We start from the raw sequence: 22,235 nt of genomic DNA, 5'->3' as shown, positions 1-22,235 counted from the left end.
TCCATTGTTTCGCGTCGACGTTGGCATCGCTGTTAGGCCATGCACATCCGGGACAAACCCTCACCCGCGCGGTCACGTGACAACACCTGCGCACGCAGCCCGTGCCTCACGCCTCGTACAGCCTTCGCAGTCATGTTTGGAAAACTTCGGACTCAACATTTTTTTTTTTTTCAGAAGGAACTCAGTAACAACAAACGAAGCCTATTTCCCTGCTTCATATATGACTGTTGTGTGTTCTTCCTTCCAGGCACACGAATGTCTCTCGGCACGCATTGCGTCATGGTGGAGCCAGCCCATAGTGACGGTGCAGTGGCGTAACTCTGCACTCACCACCGGCGGGCAGCATGAGCGGCGGCAGAAGCTGCAGCGAGCGTGGCCTCGGCGGCGTACCTCTGCCAGGAACGGTAGCGAGCTGGACGAACGGCTCCGCCGCGGTAGTGTTCCCGGACGCCGTGGTGTGGGATGCTCCTCTCGTACAACGCGTCACCGCCCTCTCGATTATCATGCTCTTCACGATTGTGGGCAATGCGTCCATCGTAGCGGTGCTGGCACGACCCCGGGCTGCCAAGCGTGCATCGCGAGTCAACCTCTTCATTCTACACCTGGCTATCGGGGACCTGGCGGTCGGCCTATTTACCCAGTCATCGGAGATGCTGTTTGAGGTAAGCGAGCACGCCCTGCGACTGAGTGAATTCAAAGTAGGGCCAAGGTAGAGCCAGGGCAGGGCCACTGGTAAATCACGGTAGTGAACTAGGCTCCTGGGTACGGAATAACTAGTGACTACAGCGTATTATGATACGAGGGACTCAGGAACGATACGAACACGGGCACTGAAGGGCCAGCTGATCGTTACTGCGATTGGCTCGCAAACGTATAGGGCTGCTGAGCCGCACGACTATCAACAGCGCATGCGTACAATGCCGTGCTCCTTTTCCGACAGCACAATCGGCGTCTAACGGCACAATCAGGCCTGAATTTTGACAGTCGTTTTGATTCAACATTTTCTCGCTGTAGACTGTCGTTCATTTTTCTGACGACGAAAATACCAAGAAAGTCCACGCTGCGGCCACAGGCGAGACAATGCATGGTATCTGGCCCGGTCCATCAAATTCGTCCTTTTCATTGTTTGCATGCTCCAGTCGCACGCGTTAACATTTTGCTAAATGAAGATGAAAGCGGTGTAAAAAATGTTCCTGAATGGAAAGCAAAGCATGGCTTTGATGTTTTGCATTGGTTAACATAAGAATGTACACAGATCATAGACACCACTGTCATTGCTAAGAAAAGTCGCAAAGTACCAATAGAGACATTGTGACAGAAGCCAACAGCCACAGAAACCAAGGGGCACAGGGGATTTTTTTTTAACTAATTTATTTATTTTGAGTGTTGATCAATTTAGAATATTACTGAATATGTTATCGCTTAAAGCTAATTGATTAGAAAAGCAGAGGAAAAAACAACCATGTGCCGCCGGTGGGATCCGAACCCACGACCTCCGAATTACGCGTCCGGTGCTCTACCTCTGAGCTACGGCGACGGCTGCCAAACCTTCTGCTTTCGGGGGTATTTATGTTTACAAGTAACCTAACCTTGAGAGTGTTCATCAGCGCCACCCACGTTCAAAAGCGGCGGACGTAGAACGTCCTGAGTAACCGCAGGTGTGACGTAGAACGTCATCGAACGGAGAGGGTGGAAGCTGCGTGAGAACCCTCTTATGCTTCCTATGGCATCAAGGCTGCCAGAACCGAGGCCGTCGCTAAGCAATTAAGCAAACAAGGGAAGGGGATGAGGGGCTCGTTATAAATATGACAGAAGCCAACAGCCACAGAAACCAAGGGGCACAGGGGATTTTTTTTTAACTAATTTATTTATTTTGAGTGTTGATCAATTTAGAATATTACTGAATATGTTATCGCTTAAAGCTAATTGATTAGAAAAGCAGAGGAAAAAACAACCATGTGCCGCCGGTGGGATCCGAACCCACGACCTCCGAATTACGCGTCCGGTGCTCTATTCCCCTTCCCTTGTTTGCTTAATTGCTTAGCGACGGCCTCGGTTCTGGCAGCCTTGATGCCATAGGAAGCATAAGAGGGTTCTCACGCAGCTTCCACCCTCTCCGTTCGATGACGTTTACGTCACACCTGCGGTTACTCAGGACGTTCTACGTCCGCCGCTTATGAACGTGGGTGGCGCTGATGAACACTCTCAAGGTTAGGTTACTTGTAAACATAAATAGCCCCGAAAGCAGAAGGTTTGACAGCCGTCGCCGTAGCTCAGAGGTAGAGCACCGGACGCGTAATTCGGAGGTCGTGGGTTCGGATCCCACCGGCGGCACATGGTTGTTTTTTCCTCTGCTTTTCTAATCAATTAGCTTTAAGCGATAACATATTCAGTAATGTTCTAAATTGATCAACACTCAAAATAAATAAATTAGTTTAAAAAAAATCCCCTGTGCCCCTTGGTTTCTGTGGCTGTTGGCTTCTGTCATATTTATAACGAGCCCCTCATTCCCCTTCCCTTGTTTGCTTAATTGCTTAGCGACGGCCTCGGTTCTGGCAGCCTTGATGCCATAGGAAGCATAAGAGGGTTCTCACGCAGCTTCCACCCTCTCCGTTCGATGACGTTCTACGTCACACCTGCGGTTACTCAGGACGTTCTACGTCCGCCGCTTATGAACGTGGGTGGCGCTGATGAACACTCTCAAGGTTAAGTTACTTGTAAACATAAATACCCCCGAAAGCAGAAGGTTTGACCGCCGTCGCCGTAGCTCAGAGGTAGAGCACCGGACGCGTAATTCGGAGGTCGTGGGTTCGGATCCCACCGGCGGCACATGGTTGTTTTTTCCTCTGCTTTTCTAAACAATTAGCTTTAAGCGATAACATATTCAGTAATATTCCAAATTGGTCAGCACTCAAAATAAATAAATTAGTTAAAAAAAATCCCCTGTGCCCCTTGGTTTCTGTGGCTGTTGGCTTCTGTCATATTTATAACGAGCCCCTCATTCCCCTTCCCTTGTTTGCTTAATTGCTTAGCGACGGCCTCGGTTCTGGCAGCCTTGATGCCATAGGAAGCATAAGAGGGTTCTCACGCAGCTTCCACCCTCTCCGTTCGATGACGTTCTACGTCACACCTGCGGTTACTCAGGACGTTCTACGTCCGCCGCTTATGAACGTGGGTGGCGCTGATGAACACTCTCAAGGTTAGGTTACTTGTAAACATAAATACCCCCGAAAGCAGAAGGTTTGACAGCCGTCGCCGTAGCTCAGAGGTAGAGCACCGGACGCGTAATTCGGAGGTCGTGGGTTCGGATCCCACCGGCGGCACATGGTTGTTTTTTCCTCTGCTTTTCTAATCAATTAGCTTTAAGCGATAACATATTCAGTAATATTCTAAATTGATCAACACTCAAAATAAATAAATTAGTTAAAAAAAATCCCCTGTGCCCCTTGGTTTCTGTGGCTGTTGGCTTCTGTCATATTTATAACGAGCCCCTCATTCCCCTTCCCTTCTTTGCTTAATTGCTTAGCGACGGCCTCGGTTCTGGCAGCCTTGATGCCATAGGAAGCATAAGAGGGTTCTCACGCAGCTTCCACCCTCTCCGTTCGATGACGTTCTACGTCACACCTGCGGTTACTCAGGACGTTCTACGTCCGCCGCTTATGAACGTGGGTGGCGCTGATGAACACTCTCAAGGTTAGGTTACTTGTAAACATAAATACCCCCGAAAGCAGAAGGTTTGACAGCCGTCGCCGTAGCTCAGAGGTAGAGCACCGGACGCGTAATTCGGAGGTCGTGGGTTCGGATCCCACCGGCGGCACATGGTTGTTTTTTCCTCTGCTTTTCTAATCAATTAGCTTTAAGCGATAACATATTCAGTAATATTCTAAATTGATCAACACTCAAAATAAATAAATTAGTTAAAAAAAATCCCCTGTGCCCCTTGGTTTCTGTGGCTGTTGGCTTCTGTCATATTTATAACGAGCCCCTCATTCCCCTTCCCTTGTTTGCTTAATTGCTTAGCGACGGTCTCGGTTCTGGCAGCCTTGATGCCATAGGCAGCATAAGAGGGTTCTCACGCAGCTTCCACCCTCTCCGTTCGATGACGTTCTACGTCACACCTGCGGTTACTCAGGACGTTCTACGTCCGCCGCTTATGAACGTGGGTGGCGCTGATGAACACTCTCAAGGTTAGGTTACTTGTAAACATAAATACCCCCGAAAGCAGAAGGTTTGACAGCCGTCGCCGTAGCTCAGAGGTAGAGCACCGGACGCGTAATTCGGAGGTCGTGGGTTCGGATCCCACCGGCGGCACATGGTTGTTTTTTCCTCTGCTTTTCTAATCAATTAGCTTTAAGCGATAACATATTCAGTAATATTCTAAATTGATCAACACTCAAAATAAATAAATTAGTTAAAAAAAAAATCCCCTGTGCCCCTTGGTTTCTGTGGCTGTTGGCTTCTGTCATATTTATAACGAGCCCCTCATTCCCCTTCCCTTGTTTGCTCAATAGAGACATTATACAATTAGAAGGAATGGGCGGATTCGGACGTGCTTCAGTCATTCTGTCGTCGTCTACTGGGGATAGGGAATGTTTGCACACGTGTCTTTGGTACATGTGGACCTCGGATTGCCGACACATGTTTTTAAACCATTCGCAATAAGAATCTGTTGGAAACTGAGCGCCCATGTTCATTGCTTCTCAGAGCATACCTCGTCTTCCTTTGCTTCGCAGTAGCAAGCCACTTCTGACGTCACTGACTGTGACGGATGCTCTTGATTCAAAAGGGTTACTGCCGAGGGACAGTTGTATTGTAATGCAGAATGGTCACCGTTGTAGCAGTCCAGCTTGTCTATCAGAAAGAAGCAAGAAGTAGAGAAAAGGGGCACAGGAATCTTATTTCGAAACTTTGTACACTCGCTAGAAACTTAGAACACAGCTTATTTTAAGTTCACTGAAACCATACTTGAATTAAGGTATTAAAGCTTTTGGCGTCTGCAGCCAGTAGTTTTGCCAGTGAGTCCACAGGTTTACTCTAACTCGGCTACAAAACTGTACGCCTTCCGCAAAATATTTACGCTGCGTAGCACGCATGTTTGTCTTCCAACCTTGCTCTTCACCACGTTGCCTCTTATCTTAGCGGGCATGCTTCGCTTGGCGCAGAAATCACTTATTGTTTTCTTTTTAAATTCTGCAAATTCAATAGTACCCTAAACTTTTTGTTTGCACAGTTCTTCAAGCAAGTTAAAATCAATAAAGACGAGACCCATCGACAGCGTTTACTTAGGGGACAATAGTATCCTGCCACATTCTCGAAAAGCCACGCGTATATTTTTCTCAATTGCCCTCAGGTGTTCACAAAGCCCGCGAGAACACGCAAAGTTTTTCTCCTCGGAGTCCCGCTTCCGACTCAAATGCGTCGTTTTGAAGTGCAACAGAAATGCAACAGAAATGTGCGTTCCCTTTACACCAGGTGCAATACTACGTCTGTAAACAAGCAGCCTTTCCGGGAAACTGAGGAGGCATGAAATAACAACAAAGCTGCTAACACGAGCGTCAGTGCTTCCTTTGACAACGGCCTCGTATGAGACTTCAAAAGCAATCTCATAAGCCATGCGCTCGAAGGAAGTATGAGTTATGGCTTTCTGCTTTCCTTATTTTTTTTAATGTTCTAGCCTGCAGTACCTTGTCCCTGTTCGAGTGTTGCGAACTGTCGCAGTGCTTGCTCCAAAGCATTCCTTCGGTACAGCGGTCTTTGTGCAAACAGAGTTTAGCAAATGTTTCATTTCCGGTTGCCGTTCCGAAAAGTGCTAAGAACAACTAGAATTCTATGGCATGTTTGGTTTGCGGACTTTAGTTTTTCGTTTCCTAACGAATTGAGAGTCGATATCTTTATTAATGAGTAAAGCATTATTCCATATTTCATTTCATTTCATTTTATTGACTTGCTCATGGCAGTTTGCTGATTCCATCTGGGATCAATACGATGGCGAATGTCCATAACATAATAAATGGTGCTCTGTTAATTCTTGTTTTGTTTTGGCCGATTTTAGAGATAAGTATTTACTTTTTTTGCAAAAAAAAAAATTTGTAACCTATTTCTTCGCACCGAAGAACTCCCCTTTTTTAAATAGGCGGCGCGTCACATCAGTAAGTACTCTCTAAACAATAATACACCTATATGGGAGTAAAAAGGGAGTAAAGTTGTCCTCCTGTGCCCCCTCTTTTATAAAAGGGTGTGCGCATAGAGGACAACTTTACACCCTTTTTACTCCTTCCTGTTTAGAGTGTAACAACGCAGCAACTTGGGAAGGACCCCCCTTACAGCCAATCCCGTCGGCCGATTGTCAGGACGCCGCTGGCGTGAAAATGAAGGGAGCGGCGTGTCAATGCAGAAAGGGCACTATTCCCGACCATGGAAGGGGGGACTGTCCACTTTCATCTGCCACTCCCTGCGTTGTCACGCTAGCAGGGTCATCCGATACGGCCGACGCCATTGGCTGGGAGTGGTTCCTTTGAAGGGCAAAATCTGCTTTGTTCTTGAACTGTATCCGACTATAGTGCGTTTTGAGCTCTCAGAGGATATCTCGAAACACAGCTGAAAAACACTTGTAAGCATATCTCGTTTTCAAAACCATCTGCAACCAGGAGCCATTACGATCTTAATATCCAACCTTTGTTTCCCCGCACTAACGTTTTCAAATACAGCTTTTTTCCGCGCACTGTGAAGATTTGGAATTCTGTGCATGGTAACATTATCTATCTCTGATTTTGCGTCGGCAATTGAGTCGTAGCATTGTATGTTGTTGTTTTCAGCGCTTATATTTGTAATGCTTGTAATGTACCCTTGTATGCGCGGAATTGTTCCACATCTTAGGTCCCCACTCCTGCTATGGCCTCTAGAATGGGGCTGCAGTATTTTCAAATAAATAAATAAAATTCCGTGTGTTTACTCTTTAGGGCAACCAATGCTGAAGCACTAGTTCCTTCGTGTGTTGTGCTCAGTACGAGTATTATTTCACTGCTACATATGGTCGGCTCGCTTCCTGGGGGGCCTTCATAGCGCATCCCCTTCAGGTATCACGCGCAGTAACTACATGTCCACGGGTCTGCGCTTCGCAGGTCTCCGGCGGCTGGGTTCTGGGCGGCGTAGCGTGCAAGGCTGTGGTGTATGTGCAGATGGTAACGCTCGCCTCCACCACCTTCATACTGGCCTCGATGAGCTACGACCGGTACGCTGCCATCTGTCGTCCCCTTGAGTCGCGCTCGGGCCTGCGCCGTGCTAGGGCGATGGTGGCCGCTTCTTGGGCCCTGGCCTTCTTCCTTGCTGTGCCGCAGCTCTTCATCTTTGTGCAGGTACGCTCGCTTTGACGACAGTGGGCTCAGGAACAGTCACTAACAAATGCTGGCTACTTAACGGTCCGTTTAGGTTAAATGTAGCCAAGGTTAAACGTATATTACTGAAAATTTTTTTCGCGGAATTTCAGCTTACGTGAGGACCAAAGGGCACCAAACTGCAACAGTGTAAAGGCTGTGGAGCATGCATGTCTCAAAGCGTGTTTTTAAGGCGAAAGCCCTTAATTCCTCATGCTGTCCTTAGCAATCCATGTCGGCAGCCGTGTCTGCGTCCGTGTCGGCAGCCGTGTCGACAGATATGTCCGCGTTTTGACGGGTGTCCACCGAGATATGTGAGACAGTTACTGCGTAATTTCCTTTCCTCAAATACAATTTTCAGTTCCTTCATTACGGCCTCTCTTTCCTCTTTCACGGCCACTTCCTCCCTTCCTATACGGTGCGGTTAAGGTGTCCACCGAGGTGACTGAGAATTACAGCGCCATTTCCTTTCCTCAAAAAGCGTTGCGTTCAAAGGGCAAGGCATCGCGCCGAACGGATGGTGGCGTTTCGTGGACTCCCTGGCAGTGCTGCAACACGCTGTCGCGTTCCACTCCTTAAGGCGAAGCTTAAGCGCCATTAATTAGCAGTCAATTAGTGCTTAGTGATTAATCATTAATTAGCCATTAATTAGTAATTTGTCATTACTTCGTCATCAATTATATGTGACGTCATCCAGTGGAGACGTCACCAGTGTCACATAGGCAAAGTGGTGCGGAAAACGCTTTTGCCTCTACGCACTTTAGACAGTCAAAATGCCCCCTGAATTTTTTTTTTCTCTCTTGTTGCACAAAACCCTGCGCAGGTCCAAACTGGAGTGACTACGACCGGTCGTCCGCACTTTGAGTGCCTAAGTGTGGGTTACACTCGGCACTGGCAACGGCAGCTGTACTTTTCTTGGCTCACATTGTACATTCTGGTGGTACCGGGCTTGCTCATTTCGGCTTGTTACGTGCGCCTTCTTCGCGCCGTCTGGGAAGCTTCTGGATCGGACGTTGCTGGCTGCCTGGTTACCACCAGCACATCTTCCCAAACCAGCCACGCCAACGGCAAGTCCAACGGGAAAGCGTCACCCCCGACGCTTCGTCGCTGCGCCCAGGGGCACCCACTGCTGCCTAGGGCCCGAGCGAAGACACTCAAGCTCACGGTACGACTCGGCGAAACGCTGTGCATATTCTACGCCTTTGTTGGTACGGCGACACTACGGGGCTCGGACTACGGGAGTCGGACTAGGCGGGACCGTGCTGAAATATCGCTTTAGTGTGAAGCCGCACAATTTGGCGGAAGGCTTGAACTATGAGATGGCTTCAATAATGCAGCTACTTCAAGCCGAATGTAATCGTCCTGTACTTATAGCTCATATCTTATAGATGACGCAGGTTGAGGTTGAGGATCATGTGCACACAATTCGGTCCACAAGTATTATTGTACGGCTCGATGAAAATGAATATAATATTTTAGACCAATGCAGCGCTTTTGTTCCAACCGAAGAAGAAATAATAAGACTTCAGCTGCCATTCTTTTCTTACAACGCTAAAATGACTTTCTTTGCGTGTTTTTTTTAGTGCTCGTGTAGCGATACAACTGCAGTAAAAGTTTTCTTAAGCCATATGGCTGCCAGTTCTATTGGTAATACCTGATTCGTCATATTTCTGTACCGGTCCTCATGAAAAGGCGAAGAAGGCTACAGAAAACGTTCTTAATTGTACCTTTTAGTGGACAGGTGTAACAAAATAGATTTCAAGATACAAAATTTTGTCTCATAAATTCTGAGTAAAATTTTGCCACGCGCAGCCAAATCTGGATTTCGCAGCAACATAAGAAATGAACGTGAGCGCGCATGTCCCTAAGTCAACCTCCCCGTTCCTCTCACTCTTTTATTTGCAGATATGCATCATAGCCAGCTTCATGCTCTGCTGGATCCCGTACTTCACGGTACACAACGTGCGCATCCACAGCCACTACTGCATCAAGGTGCCGCGCGCCGCCATCGTATTCGCCGAGACCATGGCGCTGCTCAACAGCGCGGTGAACCCCGTCTTCTATGGGCTGTTCAACGTGCAGATACGCCGCGGAATCTGCGACATCCTCCTGTGCGTGCGCCGCCGACGTCGCTACAGCAGCCGCGACTCGACCGTGCGCCACCGCGCGGGCCTCGCCGGAGGGCACACAACCACATCCTACGCGCCGGATGTGGGATCATTGGCCAGCCCCGGGCTGAGGAAGGGACGCTTGCTGCGGCAGCCGAGCCTTCAGCGCGGTGACGTCACAGCGCTGCCTATGGTCACCATCAACGGAAACGCAGTGGACGCCTCCGAAGTGTGACGCACTTGTATGCCGACATATGATGTGCTACTGACTGTGCACACGAGTCAAGACATTCTTCAAAGAAGGACGTACTGTACCGGGTGCGCTTTCTCCAAGGCTGAAATGCAGCTAAAGAACCCTGCTATATAACTGCGAGCCGTGAAAGTGAACGCTACCGTAGCGCGCAGAGTGCGACAAGTGTTTGAGACTTCTTCGATGCACACGTGTAGTGCCGGTGCCTGATTATACCATTCACAGATTGCTCAAGAAAGAGCTTCAGAACTGCGCACGTAGTGACTTCTCGTAGCTGGCGTTACTACGTTGGTGAGAACCATTTGCAGCGCCGGGACAGCATTTTACCTGAGATTAATGCGCCAGTATGCATTTCGTGAGCTTGTGGTTTCTCCTCAGTCGTTACAGGCTCTCTGCTTGAATATATGTGCCAAAAAATCATTTAAGAGATGTGCTCAGCGCCCACGAACTTCACCACAACCTAACGGGTAATGCGACGGGTAATGCTCATACGTTTTAACTTTTTTTTTTGTTTTTAGCTTCTCGTTCATTCAATTCTGTGCATCTTTTGCCTACCATAGCATTATGTCGAAGAAGCAACTGCTCAAGCATTCAAGCAGAAATGCCTTTAGAATCAGAACCAAACCTATTCTGCTGTCAAAGTGATACAAATCTTTTTCCTATGCGACAGCGATCGTCCACGAAGCTGAGAGGATTCATGAAATGGTGAAAAGGAAGAATGATGAAATGAGCGACCCGATACAACCTTTTCGTGATTACAAGCGCGAAATTAGGATGCAAGAATACAGTTTAAAATATGTAGTATTAAACTTCTGTGCGCAACCACAGTATATCCTCTCTAGGAAGACCTCAGAGCGGCTGATTCATACGTCAGAAGGAAGTAACTGTTTTGCCAAGAATCTTTCCTAACGTGCAATATAAAAATTCGAGAAGCATCAAAAATAACAAAAAAGTTCTTCAAGTTGTAAAAATGGATATTAGATGAATGCAGTCTTTTCTTTAAAACGCAGCCCTGCGACCGATTAACAGTGTTGCCGATTAACACTGCATGGGCTTTTATGCCTTGCCTATTACTTGTCATCGATATTCAAGTGGTTAAGCACCGTTAATTAGCTTGATCATCTGTCCAGTGTGCTTCATTGTGTGACTGCTTGTCCAGCATCAGGAGTAGGAGGCAGTCGCTCCTGGAGTGGCTTCCTCCCACTGAGACCATGTCAGGCTTTTGACGGTTCCCTGAGCTCTTCCACAGGTAGGAGAAAAATGAAAAGGTTGGAGTGGACAAGAGCATCCAAGAACGAAAATAGCGTGAAAATAAACAACCTTAGGCATCCCAGGATAGAGTCATGCAACTGCATCTAGGCGAAGCGGTATGATGATCGCCCAGCATTTGGATGATGTGAGCCACCAAGCCATCTTACAGCGCTCAATAAAGTTCAGCACGCGGTGCAGCCCCATTCCTCCAGTAACATGGGGCGTGTTGCCGGAGAAGTTGGCGTAGAAGTCCTTGGGAGACTGAGCTGCGCGTGGGGACAACCAAGATATACGCCTACTGTCAGAGTAGGCGCCGCATACCTGACAGCTGGGGTGGCCTGGGTATTTGGGTATGTGATGGCTGTAGAGGTCGGAGGGTACGGAATTAACTTGCGCTTGTCTGATGTAAGTTGATTTATTGCGGGTAAGGGAGAAGAACGGGAGAGAACGGTAGCGACGCAGTTTTATTTGTTTTGTCTTCTTCTGTACTTTTGGTGCATGGCTCGCTTGTCTCGGGTGTTGTAACTCAGCGACCACTGCAGAGGGCTGTTCGAGGACGGATGTCGCCAAGGAGAACGTTTGGCCGTTTGTTTTCGTGCGACTTTTGGAAAAACTGGAAATGGGAGGAATGTCCGGCCGCTTTTGGAAAGTTTTCTTGCTGGGCGCCCATTAATCAGTGAACGCGGAGCTGCCGTCTTGTCGTTTCGTCGGCACTAGGCTGGTCGTACGAAGACTGTGTCCACAGGCATTGATTTTCGGAAGGAAGAATGAAGAACACCGGGTAATTGAGATTACATCACATTTTTAGAGAGAGACATTTCTTCAGTATCAAATCTCTTCATTTTTTTTTTAAATAAATCTTCGCTCTTTCTGTCCCTCCTTTCTCTTGTCCCGGACTTTTTGCGCTAAAAAAACAAGCTGATGCGGGGCCCCCTAACCTATATTAAACCGAACGTCATCATCATCGTCATCATCATTATCATGACGTTCGATTTAATTGAGGTTAAGACACATGGTTAACGTATCCGCGTACTGTTCGCGCAGAACGCGGATGTCGCAGGCGTTTCCAGAACAAGAGCTTACCTTTTAATATGAATCCTTGCATTTATTTTGAAAGGTTACGTTCGTTAAAGTCGGGCCCAGCGTCTGCTGCAGTTGCCTGCGCTAGCTTGATTCAAGTGCCGCAATATTTTAGGGATGGTCGGGAACTTGAACTTCACACTCAATAGCCCCTTTTTCCAGCTGTCCATATGCTGATCTCACAAACTAGAAATTTTAGCAGCAGTCTTCTAAACAGAAAAACATAGGCCGAATCAGAGTAGAGCGAGATATGTTTTCTTAACATTCTTAACATTGTCAGTGTATGTTCCAAAGTGCCTAAAACAAATGTCGCCAAATATGGGGACTTTTAAACCAGTGCGTTTTGATGAAGATGTATAGTAGTTTGGGATGCTCGCTCTCTTGATTTATACAGAGGCACGTGTCTGGTTTTTTCTTCACAATAAGCTTATTTGACACTGTGGGACCCTACACGTATCATCAGCGATGGGATTCAGGGAATTCGCGGTCTAAAATAGCGGCTAAAATGAGAAGAGATTCTTCCTGAGTTCTCAAGGAATATTACAAATTAGCAGGAAAGTGAGAGAACTTGTTCTCGAAAAAGATGTTATAGGCCGAAGAGGATCGCGCCCATGCAAAGCGCAACTCGGCTACAAACGCAGAACAGAGAGGGATGGAAAGGTGCAATCTACGCCAGTCCGGAAATCCTTTCCAAGCAGTTCTTCTCGAAGTCGTATAATTGCCGCCACTGCTACCACGCAAAGGCCTCATGCGCCACCTCTTTTCAAGACGACCACAAAAAACATGCAGAGGTAAAGACGACACCGCTGTCACCAACGATCCCCACATGCCATAGCGTCGGTGGTGGTGCTATCGCTAGTCTATTGTTCGACAATCTACTGCCTTTATTGTACGACATCAGTGACGCTGCGGACTGTTAGTCTGTCTGCCGAGCATTAATAGAACGGAAAGAAGGCGTATCAGGCGTTTTGTTGAAATAGCTACTCAATTCAATAGGAGGTCTTGAATCCTTGCTATATCCGCATCGTCTTTTGTTTTTTGTTTTTTTTTTTAGTCTTGTATGTGTCTCTGAGAACGAGTTGGTGCTGAGGTAAAGGAATAATTTCTTTTTTGACTATAGGTTGAACTTTAGTTCTATGCCAGTTACCTTTCTTCCTGCATTTATCTATTAATGCACACATAAACTTCAAAGGAATATTAACGTTTTTTGAGAAGAGTCTTATGCATGACGTTGCGCGTGTTTCAGATAAACAGCAAGAACCTGTGGTAAAAATTTGCCATAGGATCTCACTGGTTCAAGCCCAACTGGTTTAAGAGACGCATTATCAGTCGGGATTGATTCCACCTGCAACTGAGAATGTGTTCTTTAAACCAGTCGACCTGGAACCAGTTGCAACCTGTCCCGGTTAGCTTTCCATTGAAGCCGAGTTTAGTAAAGTCAACAGTGAAGGGGCCGAGTTTCTCCCGAGAGTACATCGAAGGTAGTATGACTATAGTGCAGAAGCGGCAATAACGGAATCTTGCTTGTTTCCGCACTGTCACACCTGTCTATATTCGCTTTTAGTCGCAGCTTTCACCGCTCTAAACTTTCTGCCTGAAAATTAAGGCGAAGCAGTAAGCTCGCTGGCTCGCATGTCTTCGGTGAGCGACCCACTATATTTTAGTTCCTTGCTCTCCATCGCAAGCCGGATTTCATTTATAGAATGTCTCCTGATCTACTGCAGATTCTGGAGACATGCCGACTATTCAGTTTCGGTTCTTCAATCTCGACCAAATTTCCTATGAGGTTTACCATTGAGCCAACATGTAGAGGTTATGCGATCCCACTTATCTTCAGCGCTTTTGTTTACAAATTAAAGTTAACTATATTGAATGAAATGCCGGTATCACTGCAATGTAGCCAATCATACTGTTCAAGCCCTTGAAGTGTTGCTGCGACCAGTGTTCACAAATTTATTGATGTCAAGAGAAATTCAATTTTTTTTTTTTTACATTTGTTAGTAAGTCTATGAGCGGAAGTGTTCTATGGAGAATGTGCCTCGCATATGCCTTCAACTCTATCTATGACATTTTAGGTTAACCATAAATGCGTGCAACTTCATTTTGGATTTAACATACTGCACAACTCACCTTCTTCCCAGGTATTTAGCTGCAAATTTATAGTGCATGAGCACGCAGTATCCATTATATTTATCTTGACTCCGACACCATGCGTCAGTGTTGGGCTCCGCCAATAACTTCTCCACCGGGGTTTTAGTGTCTTAATAATTACGATTAGCTTTACGTCATCCCCGATTCAGTGCGTGTCTGTGTTTGCTTATAACTGAACCAACCTAAGCAATCAATGCTCGGCCTGATAAAAACTAACCTGTGATGAAAACAGAAACTTCCGACAGACGCTTCGATCCACCTCAACTGCCTGAAATGGTTGTCGCATACCTAAGCCTCCCAAATCCTCATTACCACACGACTCCGCACTTTCTGCCATTCATCGCAGATACATGTACCACGTTCCCCCTCATTAGCTAAAGCGACGGCCGCTGCATGGAGCTGGGTAGCACTTCCTTTCCAACAGTAGACGCAGAGGACTCTCCCGTGATTACGAAAGGAAACCGCAGAATCCGGTAGGTTATGACCGTAAGGGCGAGTACAAACGCTCTGGGTACCGAGCTCGTAGCCACGTTGTTCGCATGTGCTGACAGCTGCTCTGGTTCCCAAGCTTCTCATCTTCCCTATTGGAGCACTCTTTCCCGAAAGGCAAATACAGAAATGCAATACGGGTTGCTGCCTACGGTAATCTGTAGTATTTTTTTTTTACTATTTCCCGGTAAACGACCCGGCACAAGCTGGAGATCGGAGCCATGAAAAGGGGAGTCCTTGCACAAAGGCGGCTTCCTGCAGAGGCCTTAAAAGGGGCCGCAGATATGATACGAAAAGTACCAGGCACGCGAGCATGTTCTGGCGGAACAATGGGTCCTGTTTATGCAATACTGTCTCTGCGTATATGTACCAAACGCGTGAATAATAAATTTTAGTGTTCCTTTTTTTCTCTTTGAAAACAATATTTCATAATATTTCATCAAAGATGTGTTCATTTGCTGACGATTATGTGATTAAGCATAAAATTGCCTACGACTCGGACGTGATAGCTCTGCAGCTTTACCTGAACAAAATAACTGATTGGTACCTGCGGAAAATGCGACTTAATATTAAGATGTGCAAAACTATGAGGGTTTGTCATACTAGCTGTATTTTCTCTAAATATTCTCTCACTAATACTTTACTGGAATGCGCTGCCTCGTTCCGTTAATTAGGAGTGGCCATATCTAATAATTTATATGGGATCCCTGGCATTAAAAACTAACACAGACCCTGAGGCGGCACAAAACCGCTCACTCTGTTTCGTTTTAAGTAGCCTCAATCGGACAGCGAGCGTAACACACATGAAATGCTTAGTAAACTTGCCTCTCTTATCCGATCCCCGATATCATTCTCGCATTTCTCTCTTTCACAAAATCTACTATCATAACTTTTTACACATTCTTTAGATCAAGCCAGCACCTTTGATTTCTTCTCGTCGTGATCATAATCAGAAAGTTATCATACCGCACGCATTTAAACACCGGCATGGGCAACAAATCATGCTTACCTAAAACTAGCAAGAACTAGAACAGCTTATCCCCTACACTGACAAATATAATTAATTCACTTATGTTTTCACATGGTCTTGAGAATGAACTTTTGTGATGCATCGATTTTTTTTTTGCTGCGTGTACATACTATTCTATATTTCACAGTTTTCGTCAGAATCATAATCAAAATGGTAACAATAAATTTCGAAGATCTGCTGCACTGCTTCATATCACATAGCTATTTTCCATCGCGTTCATTACATTTTTGTTTTTATATTTTGTGCCTCTGCGTTTGTGGTCAGCAGATAACTCCAAAGTTGAAATTCTTTCTATTGTGTTGTTTATTTTGTCAGCGTTGAAGCGTCAGGGTTCCAGATTTCCTAGAGATGAGGAGACTTTTCGTCCTAACCCCTCCAAAAGTTGAGACTGCCAGGAATGCGATCAGAGCGCCACCACATAGCTTGGAAGTAAACCACTTGGAGTGGAGTGCTTACTCTCGACAAAGACTGAATGCTTTTCATTGGCTTTTCTCCAGATCAGGAATGCTTTGAGATTGAAAAATTCTGGACCTTCATAGCTTTGAAGTATAAGCAGCCGCCGTGGTGCCGTTATTGTTTATCCGTTGCAAATGAAGTAGATCCACGCAAATGATTTTGCTGGTTATCTCAGGAAGGAAAAGAGAATTTTAACGTACACAAGTGGAAACTAAAATCAAAAATATTTCAGCGATGACTCACTGTACCGAAAGAGGTTAGCAAGGGGTCCTTACATGAAGGCGGAAATCACGGACTCCTTAGTGGAGATTTTTGTTGAGCACTTCCCCTGAACTACTAAGTATACCACTAACGGCAGTAGGGTCACTTTGCTGCTTATGCTTCAAAGCTATATGAGGCACGAGCTAAGAAAACAGTTTTAAATTCCCGATGTTAAGATAGGAGGGGGGGGGGGGGGGGGGGGGGGGAGCGTGCATCAAACCCCTGCATTTTTTTTCCCCTATAAAACACGACCGCTCAAACGATAGTGCAGAGGGCGGTTGGTACTTGCCGTCCCATTGGATTTACTCCAGATACGGAATTTTTAGTTGATACTCTACAACGCAAGACAGCAGCTCAAAATTCCCTGAGCAGCAATGGGAATGAAGCAGACACGGACGCAAGGGAAATGATTTTCTTGAAAAATATGTTCAGTGAGCTTTTTGTGCTCCGGGTAAAAAAAAAATAAAGGGTCCTTGGAGTGCTCATTGCTCCCATCAGTTTTCCTTTGTTGAACACTTTCACAAGATTTCAAAAACTCTAATTGCTGATGCTGAGAATGACCATTTTAAGTCCCGTTTCCAAGCGAGACGATGAGGAAAAGCAATCTGCGCCACTGAAAGAGGAAGAAGCAGTTTTCAGATGCGACAGACGCTGATCTCTAGCAAGATAGGAAAAATAGAAGGAATAGAGGGAACGAAAGGCACTGAATAAATCTTATAAGGAGACGGTTGCACTAAATAGTCTCAAAAATTTCGATTAGAAAACAAAGAAGGGTAAAGTTGCAATAGAGGCATTGAAATATAAGAGCACATCAAGTAAGCATGGGTTCACGAAGTCAGGATGCACCAAAGCACGAAATGGTAACAGAAAGAAATAAAGTCAATGATATAGCAGAATCTCTGACTCAATGCCAAGCTTACTGCGTAAGTTATTTTCCGGAAACCTACATAGCAGCCGTGGACCGCTAAAACTATCCCATTTCCTCATACGCGTAAAAGACAAGAAGAGAACGCAAGAATGTAGTATCTCACCAAGTAACATCGAAAAAGGCAGCATCCTCTTGTCATGAGTAGATTCAGCACGGAAACTGCAAGACACCGCGAAATTTTTACGCAGCCTTGAGCTGGGACTCCTACTGCCGCGTGCCAAGCCGGTTCACTCAGTTTAGCGTGAAATTGGGGTTCTACCAAGCATGAAGGCTAAATCTAGCACATCTTTAGAATTTAGGGTCTACTTTCATTTTAGTTTGCTCCATCTTTCGTAAGGGGTTACGGTTATTTTCCGTTATTTGAATGAAAAATATATTCGGGATTCTGGACTTGCTCTTTCCTCCGTTTGAACTTTATATAACTGGGAGCGCATCCTTGCTTTGCTTCCTTTACCGGACTTCCTGGAGATGTCTAAGCGGGACTGAAGAACTGGTGGAGCATTTTTTTTTTTTGTTCACGGGGTTTTATATTCATATTCTTTATTGAAGATACAGAGCTGAAGATAATTGCATATGCAAGATCGAAAAAAAGCAAAAAGAAAGGGCACTTGCTGTGTCCAGGCACAAGTGCCGCTGGAATTCTGACTTACTATGGAAACGCGTGAAAAGTTTTCTAAATACGAATAATGCGTACTTGACATGCAGTTTCACAACCTCTTGAAGTGCGTGAGCTGTAAATATGTTTGCCCTGTCGGGTGCAAAGAGGCATCGGTTGCTAGAAGACAGCTTGAACGTTATTCTTAGCAGTACGCATATAACCGCTGCAGGCTTTTTCTGAAGTGACGAAATATAGTGATGGTTTGAGTCATGTCTGGCCTGCGAAAGAGTACTGCAGAAGCTACAAAACTGATAGCCTTTTATATGCATAGTACCTGCTATGGCCGTGAAAGTCATAGGAGATATTACGCGTTCAATCCCTTTGATGGAAGAAAAGTTGCACAGCACCTTTCTCGTATGCAGGAAGTAATAAGTTGCAGTATCATTATCTTATATACTAGTCCTGAACGGCACACTGTGACAAACACTTTATCAAAGAGAACTGAACTCACTGGTGATCACACAGTTTTTGTCTTCTAATTCTTTATGAAAATTTATTAAGTAAGACTTCTTCCCTGGCATTCCAGGCTGTCTGTGACATTCATGTGCTTAGACGTACATGCAATGATTGCAAGCAACTTTTCTTAACCCATTGAAGCTTAGCCTCAGTTCAGTTGAGTTCCTGACAACCGGGCTTCGCCATAGGGATTTTTTTTATCATGATAAAATATGACAGTGCAGTACACAAAGCTATAAAACTGTATGAGAACTGACACAGACCCGCATGCCAGGTTTTGAACTGCTTTAGTGCTCCGAAGTGCCACAGCAGGTAATGTTTTCTGTGGCTTAGGTTGTAATTCAGGAACTATATTAAGCGACGAATAACAAGAAAATAATTGGCGAAGTTGGCTCCTGTTAAAGTCTGGAACTGGAGGGTGCCCTCTTTTCCTCGCAGGTGTGCACGCCTCACAGGACGAAGAAATCAGGTGGATGACTAAGAGGGAAAAAAAAAAACACCGGCAACAGCTAGCAGTCACAGCCACGCGCTGCATGTAGGCAACGTTATAAGTTCTGTGAACTTCCTTGCCACCCGCAACTTTTTTTTTTTGTTATGTATTGGCTCGTGTTTCATTAAGCGAGCAAAAAACCAAGCCTAAAGGTACATACTACAGCAGCATGCATGTAAGCGCTGGGAAGCAGGGGATCGCAAACTAGCTCTCGAAATATTATGGGGTGATTTAAAAGCCCGAAATTTCATAACTGCATCACTGGGAGCTGAACATTAGAAACCTAAGTTTTTAACAGGTCGCCCTTTTATGAGCGCAGCATTTAGGCAGCTACGCTCCTAACGAGAGAGGTTCTTCGCGGGGCTTCACGGTGCACCGTGCTATAAAAGCTTCCGCATGGCAAACTGTCAGAACTAACCCACTAAGTGCACATGCAGACTTTACGCGTTCATCCAAAGTATGTACTAAACAGCATCCCCGCGTTGTCACCAGTTAGAAGCACATATGGGAACAGCTAGAGATGCCACTTCCGCAAGCTCGTATGTCCTGGTCTGAGAGCTCCCATAATGGGGAAAGTCACAGGAAAAGAAACTGCAGTCCTGCACTTCTCATGTTCACTTTGCATGGCCTTTGGAGAGAACTCAGTATTGTAAGCCTGCCATGTAGCGAATTATTTTTCCTGCCGCGCACTTTCCTCAAGCTTTTTACAAGTTCAAAAAGTATTCACGACAGTGCTGTTTTCATGCCGAATGTTTCTATTTTCCTTTTTTCAGTTCTATTTTTCCTCCATTTAGGTTAGGGAGCACCCTAATCATCTAATCAGCTCGCCAAGAATAACGTACGTACATTAGAGAACACAGTGCCAACTATGCGCACCTTGCTGTCGTCCGACACTATCCATCATCCATTGTTCTGCTGCAGCGAAAAGAAACAAACAACTACGCGGAAACTTTTTCGAGGTTCTCTGTAGCACGGCAGTCTTCCCGGTCATTACGGCCCGGGATCAATTACGCCCGCTCATTACACTGTGAGAATAGCCCGGTTGCCAATGCAGGACGTCTTTGGCTTGCGCCATGTGTGCAGTCACAAAGGTTAATCCAGACCTGATGTTAAGGCTTCAAGTATTTGGTTATCAATGTGCCAGGTCACGTTACCGCTACCACCTTTCGCAACTCCTGTTGACTACGCTCATGCCGGTACAATATGGGAAAACACGCGTGCCCTGAATTGGCTTTCCGTTCACGTCTTTTTCTATGCCAAAACATGCACATCTCGGCTTGTGAAGCGCGTATGGATGCCGCTGCATTCCAACTGCGTCGAGTGGCATCCCCCTTCAGTCATATCTCCACTAAGCAAAGGATCCTGCAGAAGCATATGCGCTTCTTGTTGCCGTGCTGTATATGCTCCGCAAATAAGCGCGGCATGCCGCCTTACGCAGGGCCCGCCAGCATCATTTTTCAGTGCAGCACCAAGAAACATCGAATGTGGTTCTTTGTGCCCCAAATATATTCCAGGCACGATTTAACTTACATACTATCACAAAAAAAAACTGAGGCACCCACTGCTCTTTTCGCAGCCTATCTGCGTTGCACAAGACCACTAAAAATTTCCTGCGTATATTAACTTCCCATATAATGAACACTGTGCTGAGGAACACCAAGAAGGTAGAAATGCTACGGATCTTCACACTTTATAAACACCGGCTAAAATATAACCTCTAACCCTCGCTCCCATTTTCACAAATACAACGCGGTGCCTTCGCTTTGGAGATATAGCAACAAGTGTGAAAAGAAAAATCAGAGCTTGCTGGGCTAACAGCAATTGAGAGAAAATGAATCCAATGCTTGTTAACTACATGAAAAATAAAACGTTGCGTGGTGCTTGTAGAGTTCTTGGAGTTTGAAATTATATGCAACCTTTCACCCTATACAACATCTTTTATATTCAATACGCCAACAATATTTACGCCCATTTTTGTTGAATTGCTTCGAACTAAGCAACTATAACGCGAAAAAAACAGCGAATGCTTCAACACACCATACCATATCTTTAAATATGCATCTAGCAGCCGCGGAGAGGTTATGTGACCTAGTGTAATAGGAATATTATATTAGGTTGCACGTAATGGACGTCACATATCGACATAACGATCTCTCTTACAACTAGAACGATTGCTGGATCTTTCGGAACTTTCTGGCTAAAAACTATAAGGACGGAGGCACGTACTTACTAAACAAGTAAACAACGGATTTGCATGTAAGCAAGGTTAAAATAATGTGAACCACATAATCCACCGATGTTAAGTACATCGTTACAAGGGACTCGTGCCAACAGCCTAAGCTGCAATCATCAGGATTTCCGCATCCGAGTAAAACTAACTAAGCCTTCAACAAACATCGACAAGGTAGGTAGTGGGACAACACAGAGCACAGAGTTATCTCCAGAGATCGCCTGAGCAGCTGCAGCACCTCGTTACACTAATACTCGCGTCCGAGGCAATGACTTTCTTGGTGCTAATTAGAGGGTGCTGTCTTCCAGAAAAGCAAGTTGGCAGGGAAGGGTACGTTAAGTCTTGATTTCTGTCGCCCTAGGAGAGGGGATTAGAATGACAGTTGCTTTCCAGCCTTGTTCGAAGGTTCGAAGAAATTTTTCAAGAACAAAGCAGTTACTTTAACCCAAACCAAGAAAATCTGAAGCCGAATGCTTCCTTCCCTGCAGGGTTTTTTCTTTCTGGTTAAAACTAACTCTGGAGTTGAGAGCGGCGGCAGCTCATGATAAAATACAGCAATTAGCCCTGCGAACTAAGTAGTTCGTGTATTAGACCGCGCCATGCATCCAATGCTACACAAAATAATTTCAAGCCGAGAACTGAGAATGACATTTTCAGCCTGCTTTATTTTACTATGGTGGAACTTTGAATCCGAAGAAACTTCGTTACATTCAGTTCTTACTGCACTATACTGGGCTACAGTTGTACATGGTACCACTTCCGGCAGCAATGTTTTACCCCCTAGCTTTTGATAGTTGTTTAAAGGGACCCTGATGGCTTTACTGAAATTTTATTCTGAGTAAAATTCACTATTTCACTATTTCTGGGTACGTTGATGTTTGTTCGGAAGCACGAAGTGCATATGTTGCCGAGAAAATTCGATTAAAATTCTTCCCACCAGTTGATTCAAATTCGTGACGTCCTTAACAAAAATAACGGGTTGCCACCGTTTTAAAGCGAATGGGAGCGCAGCTTATCCATGCCT

The 22,235-nt window shown here is 45.6% G+C and overlaps 1 protein-coding gene across 1 annotated transcript; it reads left to right on the top strand.

Moving 5' to 3' along the window:
* Positions 1 to 266: 266 nt before the first annotated feature.
* Positions 267 to 10,619, top strand: LOC149372671 (gonadotropin-releasing hormone II receptor-like). The gene is made up of 4 exons (XM_089586821.1): positions 267 to 662; positions 7,122 to 7,355; positions 8,197 to 8,538; positions 9,279 to 10,619. The coding sequence occupies exons 1-4, from the start codon at positions 345 to 347 to the stop codon at positions 9,714 to 9,716; spliced, it is 1,332 nt and encodes a 443-aa protein (XP_089442947.1). The 5' UTR covers positions 267 to 344; the 3' UTR covers positions 9,717 to 10,619.
* The last annotated feature ends 11,616 nt before the right edge of the window (positions 10,620 to 22,235 follow it).

The sequence above is a fragment of the Amblyomma mixtum genome, chromosome 1 (genome assembly GCF_055824585.1).
Source record: "Amblyomma mixtum isolate Tamu chromosome 1, ASM5582458v1, whole genome shotgun sequence".
Classification (NCBI taxonomy): domain Eukaryota; kingdom Metazoa; phylum Arthropoda; class Arachnida; order Ixodida; family Ixodidae; genus Amblyomma; species Amblyomma mixtum.
Note: the sequence above shows the minus strand (reverse complement) of the source record. Positions and strands in the feature narration are given on the sequence as shown.

Bases quoted from the DNA above. Each gene is read 5' to 3' on its own strand.
- LOC149372671 (XM_089586821.1), top strand. From the start codon at position 345: ATGAGCGGCGGCAGAAGCTGCAGCGAGCGTGGCCTCGGCGGCGTACCT. The intron at 663-7,121 runs GTAAGCGAGCAC...TGCGCTTCGCAG, and splicing joins CATCGGAGATGCTGTTTGAG to GTCTCCGGCGGCTGGGTTCT. The intron at 7,356-8,196 runs GTACGCTCGCTT...AACCCTGCGCAG, and splicing joins AGCTCTTCATCTTTGTGCAG to GTCCAAACTGGAGTGACTAC.